General features: G+C 47.2%; 1 protein-coding gene across 1 annotated transcript; it reads right to left on the bottom strand.

The window, feature by feature from the left end:
• Nucleotides 1–2,595: 2,595 nt before the first annotated feature.
• Nucleotides 2,596–8,752, bottom strand: uprt (uracil phosphoribosyltransferase (FUR1) homolog (S. cerevisiae)). The gene is made up of 7 exons (XM_042340831.1): nucleotides 8,544–8,752; nucleotides 5,610–5,652; nucleotides 5,025–5,094; nucleotides 4,438–4,500; nucleotides 4,074–4,235; nucleotides 3,759–3,857; nucleotides 2,596–3,140 (listed from the first exon to the last, which is right to left on the bottom strand). Exons 1-7 carry the CDS (start codon nucleotides 8,750–8,752, stop codon nucleotides 3,034–3,036), a joined length of 753 nt encoding a protein of 250 aa, XP_042196765.1. The 3' UTR covers nucleotides 2,596–3,033.
• Between the last annotated feature and the right edge of the window lie 1,434 nt (nucleotides 8,753–10,186).

Genomic DNA, 10,186 nt, shown 5'->3' with positions numbered 1-10,186 from the left:
TTTCTCTTGTAATACGCATCTACTACATAAATGACATGTTGGCCCACAGGTCTGTTTGTGCGTGTCGGGTGTGAAAAATGAAGGTCAAATAATTTGCCCCCGTTTGTTTTCATGTGTTTTTTTAGCCTTCAAAAATCATGCAGCACCTAAGACTTGGAATATAAATTTTAATATGCATTATATAGAGAGAGAGATGCGTCCTGTAAGTTGGAGGTAAATAGCCTTTGTTATTTGATTTGGTTTTTATCAATAGAGAAACCTTCTTTGCCAAGTGGTGGGATTTTTGTAGCTGCCCAACTGGAACCCTCCCTCTCGCGTCACAGCAGTTAATTTTGGTGGTGGGGAGAGGAAAGGTGGAGATGCACTAGCTCAGAAGAATTTGCGAGGCACATGACCAAGGTCCATCCAATTTGCCTTCCACCATCCTGGCAGTCGCGTGACGTGTCGTGTCCCACATTATATATCGGCAAAGCAATAATTTTTCAACGATTCCAATATTGTGACCGTGCTCGGAATCCAGGTGTTAGGTTAAAGAAAGGACCATGTGTTGACCTTCTGAGGGTGAATGGGGAAGTGAAAGTGTTAAATTTTAAACAGCCCAGGTTGTTCAATACCACCATTCAACTGCTTTGGTCTGGTTAGTATCAGAAAGATTGAAAACTTAAAAGACTACTGCCCTGTTTTTTTCTAAGTTGGTTAAACCTATTTTTCGCTGGATATTTCTGATTCTGTATTCCAATTGTCTGAATTCTAAATGAGTTCCACTGACCTACAAAAGATAGATAGATGGCTTCTCTCGCTGCAACCCGTGTGTGTTTGTCCCCCCACTCTCCCTCCCCTACAGTTGGACGTTCTTCCCTTCATTTTCCCTTCTTTCAACTGCGCTTGAAAAATTTGCAGTGCATTCCTGACCAAGTCTGTGACTTTTATTTTGTCGAGTCTACCGGTATTGTCTTGTATTGAATTGGGGGAAAAAGACAAACCACTTTAGGGTGTGGATGCCTGTGCTTTCAGGTGACGGCTCAGTCTCGAGATATAAACCCGTGCAGTATTTTCTCATTATGATTTTTAAAAAAAAGTGGAAAGTCCCCTATAAACTTTGAACCAGCCCACTTCCTGCACAGTGGTTCCTAGTCGGATGATATATTTAATTTAAAGGGGTAAATAGAGATTGTTTTTGAGGCAGTGACGTGCAAATCATTTCTCTCGAGTTGAAGAGGCCAAGGCCGATTGCAAACCAGTTGGGTCTTTACCAGATGGACCCAGTCTAGCACCCTCTTGAAGGTTGTCATGTAAATAGAATAGCAACAAAGGAGTCTTAGCCATTTCAACCCGTCAGGCAGATATTTGCCATCATCCTGTCGGCTGAAGCTCTCGGTGCTCAATGCAATAGAAAATAATTGGGGGGCTGGGGGGTAATAATACTTTACTTTTACTATTTATTGCTGTAGTAAGCATTCGACATGCTTCTGTGGTGTCAGGACACCAGGATTTAGTTTCTTAGCTGGACTGTCCCAAGAGTTCTTGCCTTCACTCTGCACAATGCACCGTTATAATTGAGCATTGTAGATATTAATGCTGATAGTGATCCCTGAGGAGTTGGGATTTCTCTCTCTCTCAGTCCCCATTTTGTGCCCCAAACATGTGGAATTGTAAGAGAAGCCGAATCCCAGCCAGTGGCCGTCCGTGAGGTGTCCTTTTTCTTTCCAAATCAGTGCCTGGGTCTGTGTGCGCGTTTGTCAGTGAAAGGCTCATGGGTTCTTCACAGGATTTTAACTGCACTTTGTAACACTTTTTTGAATAATTGTAAGAAAATGTTTACAAGAAATAAACTGTTTTAAAAGTATACCTGCGGCCTGTTTGGAATATTTCACTTAGTGAGTTGCAGTAAGTGAAATATTTACTAAGTTATGTATTTCACTTACTGAGACACTCGTGGGGTAATGCCAGCTTACTCAGTCGTGCAGGATATTCAATATCCTGTGAACATAAGACTCTGAGAACACTGACCTGCTTTATGGCCCTTGCTCTATCTGCCTCACCACTGGTGGACAGGCATCCAGCCATTCTGCCCAGGTGGAATTTCTCTCCAGTCAGAGGCCTTTTGGTTCACTGTATTGGCGTCAATGTTCACTCCTCCAGTGAAGCTCTGTATCCTAAGCCCAATTCCCTGTATCTGGGGAATCGTTGGCCAGGATACCGGGAGAGAGAAACTCCCTTCTCTTTTCCAATAGTATCTAAAAGGTGTGGGATCTTTATCGCCGTCTGAACAGGCAAAGACATAGAAACAGGAGTAGGTCATTCAACCCCTCAAGCCTGTTCCGTCATTCTGTAAGATCATGACCGATCTGTACTTCCAAGTCCAATTACCCGCTCTCGCCTCATACCCCTTAATACCCTGATCTAACAAATGCGTATCCATATACAGATAGAAATTTGTTTGGTGGGTCCCCGGCTTTAACGTTTCGTCCAAAAGATGGCATTTCCGAAGATGCTATGCCCTCTCTCCACAGCCCAACCCACCCAGCACTGCACTGTACGTGTCAGCTTGGGTATTGAGCTCGGACTGTAATCCAAGAATTCTCCCCCCCCACCTTTTTTAAAATAATTTATTTTTATTGATTTTTAAAATGCGAATGGGCACCGCCTCGATTTGCAAACAAATAAATAGATGGAAGAGAATAAACGCCACAAAGATTCAAAGCAAGCACAGCGTGAATTATTCTGATCGAATTGGAATGTGCTTTTCAAAGCAGGCTTTTTGGGGCTATTAAATATATATATCATATATTAAAAAATCCCCAAAAGTACGGAGGGAAGGAGGGCGGCAGGGAGGGAAGGCGGGAGGGAGGGAGGTAATAAGTTCACATCGGATGCCCCCAGTCACGCATAAGGTAAGATCAGTTTAAACACTTAAAAAAAACTTGTTTCCCCAACCTCCACCCTCCCTCCACAAAAGAAACATGCTTGTTACGAATGGGTGTCGCTGCAGTCTTTGTCCCGGGTAAAAACTGCACTGGATCATCCCTGGTCTCAGTCTGTGCCGAAATACTTCTGGCCGAAGTGCGTGGGTGCCACTGGGTGGACCTCGGTCGCTAGAATTGTGATCTCGGGGAATTCGTCAATAATGGACTTGGCGCCTTTTGAAGCGAAAGCAAAAGATTAACGCGCAGAGAAACACAACAACAACTTGAATTTAAATAGCGCCCTTCACATGGGATAGCGTCCTGGAGCTGGGCTTGCAACAGCCCCCACCCCCCACCCCGCTCCCGGATCCTGTAGAGAAACCTGTACGACTTGGCTGACAGTGTAAGGTGCAGTGACTGTATTTTTGTGGGCAAAACGCAGAAGCCAACTGCGCACAGCAGTGTCCCACAAACAGTTGTGGATTCAGTGACACAATTTATTTACTTTGAAGGGATTATTACCCCTGGAAAGTGATCTACCAATCGACTAACAACTGGGTTCCCACTTACTGCTAGGTAAATAACAACAAAAGCGCCTTTCAAGTCGGGGGACCAGGAGGGCACCAAACAGAGGTGAGTGGTGTAAGGAAACTTGCCTAAGGTTTCGCCCTGACCGGGAATCAAACTCGGGTCCTCTCGTTTGCGAGTCGAGTGCGCTAACCACTACCCTACAGGACTCTACAAATATTAGACAATTGTTTGCCCTCAGCTCTCGGCACTTACTACAGATGCTTTCAACGCAAATTGTAAATCTCAAAACTACAATTACAAGCAGCCTCTCTGCTCACTTACCGTGCGGTGTGCAGAAAAGACTGAGGAGGATTATGTGGTTGGGTTGCACTCTATGTTCAATGAGGACCTTTACTGCCTCGATGACTGTGTTACCAGTACCTGCAAATGTAGACAGATGCTTAATTGAAGTTATACAGACTGGAACCACGGATATTATAACTTTTGTGTGTTCATTAAACAGTGATATTTTGTGTGTCGTTTAGACATTTTATATGTATTTCAGTTCCTAGTTATTTCTTTTGACAAGCGGATGTGTTCACCACGGATCTAAACTGGCTGCAAAGCAAAGTTTTGCTATTTTGGCCTTGTTCTTACTCAGTATGGGGTACATCAGAAGGACCTTTCTGCGGTATATGTCGGGCGGGAACTTTGCGTAGTACACCTTGGCTCTCTGGGTCTCCTCGTCACTCTGTATTAGGATTTTTCCAATGCGGATTGACCTACAACAATCTCTCAGACCCTGTTCCATTGCTTCGCCTGCAAGAGAAGGGGATAGTTTGGTGTCAGCATTTAACACCTTGGGGTGTCCCTCACTTCTCCCTCCCTCTCTCGTCCCTCCCTCCCTCCCCACCGACACCCAGATCAGTTAACCAGCACAGCTCATATTTAAGACTTTTGGCTGTGACGCCAGCGATCATTTTGAACTTTTGCAGCTAAGACTCAGCAGTGGGTAACTTACCACTCCTCATTATGCTCACACCACAGTTTCCCTTCTCGAACTTCACCCCGTCATATTTGTGGCCTGTGTTAAAATTAAAGCAAAGGGTTAGTGTCCCTGTTGATGGCGTGTGTTCCCTTTTCCACCCCTCACCAAACGCCACCTTGCTGCTTTTCCCTGATGAGATACATCCACCTCACGTAACTTGTACAATAACACTTACGTAATTTGTATTAGTCAGGACCATAAGATTTAATGACTCACATGAAGTCCCGAGTTACAGCCAAACTTGAATAAGTCTTATAAAATCCGATTCAATCAATAATCTACACTGCGCGAGTGTAATTCAATGCAGCCAGGAAATGCGCATTCAGGGACAGTTCAGGATGTCATTTCCCACGGTACAACGCAGCCGGTAAGTGCGAGAGTGCTGGAGGGTGAGTAGGGGAGCAGCATCACGAGTTAGGAGATGATTAATCCGACTAGTGCAAAGAAATCAAAGTGGTTTTGATAGGAAACTGAATGGGACCCTGTTAGATGTACGCTACAACTTCAGCGATTATACGATTTCTAAAGGTAAGACTTTTGGGAGTTTTACTGTCGCTAACCTGTAGGGGTTGTGACTGTGCACTCCGAGTACGGCAACTGATTGAGGCCCTCTTCGACGACCAGTCTGATCTGAAAGAGAACATTCCCAACTGAAGACACCTCGATTCTGCCCAGCACACACATAACCCCAAGCTTCCCAAACACAAACCATTGTGCAACTAAGGCATTGTCTGAAAACACTGTTCCAGGTTCACTTGTGTCTCAATAAGCACAGAATCTTATACTTTACAGCGCAAGAGGAGGCCACCGAGCCTATTATTCCCTCCAAATCTGATTCCCTTCTCTTAATAATCCTTACATTGGAGACAGTGCTTTTCATCTTGTATTAATCATCTCCTAACTCTTAAGGTGCTGAAACAAAAGGCTCTATACAAATGTAATTTGTGGTGGTCGTTGAGGACGCCTCAAAGCGCTTCACAGGATTCACTCTCAAATGTAGTGACTGTCCACTGTACCCATTCTCTCCTCCTCCCTCTCTTCCCCAACTTTTTCCTTTCGTTTTGCCCCGGGGAATCCTGGCAGCAATGTTAAGTTTTCCACAACCAAATCAGCAAATGGAGCAAACTATTCTGTTTGCTGCTTACCAGGCGGTCAGCACAGAAGACGAAGTCCCCTCTGCTGGTGGTCCTGAGAGGGGGAGAGAGAGAGAAACAAGTTTTTTTTTTACAATAGTTTTATTTAAGTATTGAACTAATACCACTAGTCACATCCCGCAGATCTGAAAAGGACCCGTTTATCCCTACTCTTTGTTTCCTACCCGTTAACCATTCCTCAATCCACATTAATATGCTCCCCCAATTCCATGTGCCCTTATCTTTTGGACTAACCTTTTATGCGGCACCTTATCGAATGCCTTCTGGAAGTCCAAATAGACCACACCCACCGATTCCCCCTAATCTAGTTTACTGAAAATATCCTCAAAATACTCCTTGAGATTTGTCAAACATGACTTCCTTTTTGTAAAGCCACGTTGACTTGACCTAATTATATTGTGCCCTAAATACCGCACTACCACATCCTTAATCAATGATTCTAAAATTTTTCCTATCACTGATGTGAGACTAACTGGCCTATAGTTCCCCATCTTTTCCTTTCCACCATTTTAAATAGTGGTGTGACATTTGCGATCTTCCAATCCATGGGGACTGTTCCAAAATCCAAGGAATTTTGGAAGATCAGACATAAGGCCTCCACTTCCTCATAAGCTCCTCTTTTAAAACCCTGGGATGCAAACCATCCGGACCAGGGGATTTGTCACTTTTTAGTGCTAACAGTTTCCCTCGCACCAATTCTCTACTAATGACCAAATAATAACAAATCTGGCTGCGGTGTTTCACCCACAAATCAGGCTACTTTACAGTATATCTTGTGAAGCACTTGCGAGACGTCCATATTATTATTATTAACTCAAAAGTCTCCACAGCTTGCAAATAACGGCAGTAGCGCTCTAAATAATTTATTGCAATAATAATCCTTGCATTTGATTTAGCACCTCATCACGTCGTGGAGACGTCTCAAGGCAATTCACGGGAGTTTAGTGTGAGATATAGTAACTGTATTTTTGTGGTTGCTTCACAACACAGCGTTTCCATAATCTGAATTTCACAACAACACCGTTCCATTTAGGGCATGAAAGACGTTACATCAAATCTAAGGATTTGATTATTAATAATGAAAAGTAACTATACGGCGACACACCGATATTTACACAAATCATCGGGGTGTTATTTTCCCCGGTGACTCGCTGGAAAAATAAATGAGTTATTCTTGTAATAAGATGGGAGAGAGGAGAGAGAGAGAGAGAGACTTCATCCAGTGGGTCAGTGGAATTCAAAAACACACACCTTTAGCAACAATGCATTAAAGGAAGATTGATCAATCAATCAATCAATCAATCAATTCATTGAATGAACCGCAATCTGTTTGATTTACAGTGTTGTTACCAATCCAGAGACTGGTACGAGAACGTTTCTTTCGTGTAAATATTATCAGAAAACACAGAACAGCTGCAGTCTGTGGGGCACTGCTTTGAGTTTTGAGTTTTGTTCGGTCCTGCGGTTTGGGGGAATTGTATCAAACGACGCTATTTTGCAGGAAATTGTTACTGTGGGAGGGGGGATTGGTAGCAAAATGTAATAATAATAATAATAATAATAATAACAACAACTGCTCGTGGGTGGTTGGGAGTCAGAGGTCCAGGGTTTACAACTCAACCTGTTCAAAACTCTGGCAGAAAAACCATGGTTTTTGTCGAGCTTTCATTTTGTTGTTGTCTCACTGTGTGTGTGTGTGTGTGTGTGTGGGTGTGAGTTTTTTTGGGGGGAGAGATAATCACAATGTACATACTTGGCATTTTTTTTTGTGTGTGTGTGTGTTTAAAATCATAAGCTATGCTATAAAACTGCACTGCACTGCTGTAAATGGTGATGGGATTGCACCACCACTTGTTGTCATCATGAAATCCCACATGGAAATGAAACGTGTTTGTTTAACTGGGGAGTGTGTCTGTCTGTGTGTCTGTCTGTGTGTCTGTCTGTCTGTGTGTGTCTGTCTGTGGTGTGTGTCTGTGTGTGTCTGTCTGTCTGTCTGTGTGTGTGTGTCTGTCTGTGTGTCTGTCTGTCTGTGTGTGTCTGTGTGTCAGTCTGTCTGTGTGTGTGTGTCTGTCTGTGTCTGTGTGTCTGTGTCTCTGTCTGTGTGTGTCTGTCTGTCTGTCTGTGTCTCTGTCTGTCTGTCTGTGTGTGAACAAAAGGAAGTGTTTGCAGTGTATTTTATTTAATCCCTCGCCTTCTCTGTGAGAGCAAACGGATATCCTGCACATTGTGCCACTGTCTGCAGCCAAGAGGAGGCCTGGAGGCTGCAATCCTCCCCCCACCCCCCCCCCACACACACCCCCACCCACACACACCCCACCCCTCCCCACCCCACCCACACACACCCCCACACCACACCCCCCCACCCACACACACCCCCACACACACCCCACCCCCCCCACACCACACCCCACCCCACCCCTCCCCACCCACACACACCCCACCCCTCCCTCTCTTTATTTTATTAAAAGAAAAGAGGCCACAAATCGGTCGCAATGGCTGCATTTCCTTCTTACTCTACTCCCCCCCCCCTCTCTCCTTCCCTGTTGCCCTCTCTCCCCCACCCCATCTCCCTCTCTCTCCCCTTTCCCCCCACCCCCCCTCTCCCTCCCCATCCCTCTCTCTCTCCCCTCCATCCCTCTCTCCCCCCCCCATTCCTTCTCTCCCCCCCTCCCTCCCCCCCCCCCCTCCCCCATCCCTCTCTCTCCTTCCCCCCATCCCTCTCTCTTCCCCCCCCCTCTCTCCCCCTCTCCCCCCCCCTCTCTCCCCCATCCCCTCTCCCCCCACCCCTCTCTCTCCCCCCCCACCCCTCTCTCTCCCCCACCCCCTCCTCCCCCCCACCCCTCTCCCCCCCACCCCTCTCCCCCCCACTCTCTCCCCCCCCACCCCTCCCCCCCCTCTCCCCCCCCCCCCCCCCCCCTTACTTACTTGTCCCTGATGATGGTCTGAAGCTCCCTGATCTGATCGTTCATGGGCAGGAGCTTGAGTTGGGGTCCGGGCTGGGGAGTCCCCTCCGGGCTGGGGCTGGGGCTGGGGCTGGGGGGGGCGAACCTGACCTGTTTGGGCGGGGGGGGGCTGCTCTGCTCGGGGCGGCTCAGCTGCTGCTGTGGGGTGGGGGTGGCGTTGTGGCAGGGCATGTTGTTGTTGTTGTTGTTGTCGAGAGGGGAGAAATAATCCGTTTCCATAAGAAAAGAGCAAAAGCCCTTCTCTCAGATCCCGATGTCCTCTCCCCCCCCAACACTCCCCCCCACACTCCCCCCTCTCTAAATATATTTAACACAGAAGGACAGACAGACACAGACAGAGAGAGAGAGAGAGAGAGACAGACCCACGTTTCTCTGTTGCCTGTCTCTTCTCCTAGCTCCACCTGCTGGTCCTGGTGATGTGTCTGTCTGTCTGTGTGTGTGTGTTTGACTGTCTGTGTGTGTGTCTGTCTGTCTGTCTGTCTGTGTGTGTGTGTGACTGTCTGTGTGTGTGTGTTTGACTGTCTATGTGTGTGTGTGTGTGTGACTGTCTGTCTGTGTGTGTGTGTGTTTGACTGTCTGTGTGTGTGTGTGTCTGACTGTCTGTCTGTGTGTGTGTCTGACTGTCTGTCTGTGTGTGTCTGACTGTCTGTGGGTCTGTGTGTGTGTGTCTGTCTGTGTGTCTGTGTGTGTCTGTCTGTGTGTGTGTGTCTGACTGTCTGTGTGTGTGTCTGTGTGTGTCTGACTGTCTGTGTGTGTGTCTGACTGTCTGTCTGTGTGTGTCTGACTGTCTGTCTGTGGGTGTGTGTGTCTGTGTGTGTGTGTCTGTCTGTGTGTATGTCTGTGTGTGTGTGTGTGTCTGTCTGTGTGTGTGTCTGTGTGTGTGTCTGACTGTCTGTGTGTGTGTGTGTGTGTCTGTCTGTGCGTGTGTGTCTGTGTGTACGTCTGTTTGTGTGTCTCTCTCACTGTAAAAGGAGCACATTTTCCTGCCAGTAAAACAAGTTAACGAGAAACTCTTCCCGCGTGGCTGCCAGCGCTCGAAAGTCGCGACGCTTTACCGCAAGGTAGCTTTGCGGAGCGCCTTTGTGAAGTTTGGGGTAGAGCCGCCGGGGATCGGTAAATGTCGGCAATCCTTGCCTTTGGTTCAAGTGAAAACGATCCCGACCGTCCCTCTATTCGACCTTTCAGCCGTAGATTGTCACGGGCGGATCGTCTCGCAGGCGGGTGGCAGTGTGCGGATCGCTGACTGTCCAGTGCCTTGGGCCGTCCGCCCCTCCTGACCCGAGAGAGAGGAGCTGCTGTTTTTGTGGGTGACCCGCAGCGGCAGTTTGCCTACAGCGACGTCCCGCAAGCATTGCATTTGGGGGGCGCGGGGGGGGGGGGGGCACTGCTGTCCGGTACCCCGGGAGAGACCGCCTTCCCTCGCTCACTGTCACCGGGATTGTCTGTTATTGGTTCAGTCACAGGTTCCGTTCACTATTGCAGGGCTCTGCTCACTATTGCAGGGCTCTGCTCACTATTGCAGGGCTTGTTCACTATTGCAGGGCTTGTTCACTATTGCAGGGCTCTGCTCACTATTACAGATCTTGTTCACTACTGCAGGGTTTG

This window comes from Callorhinchus milii, unplaced genomic scaffold (assembly GCF_018977255.1).
Source record: "Callorhinchus milii isolate IMCB2004 unplaced genomic scaffold, IMCB_Cmil_1.0 Scaffold15, whole genome shotgun sequence".
In the NCBI taxonomy this organism is placed as follows: Eukaryota; Metazoa; Chordata; class Chondrichthyes; order Chimaeriformes; family Callorhinchidae; genus Callorhinchus; species Callorhinchus milii.
The sequence above is the reverse complement of the archived record's forward strand: the minus strand, read 5'-3'. Positions and strand labels throughout refer to the sequence as shown.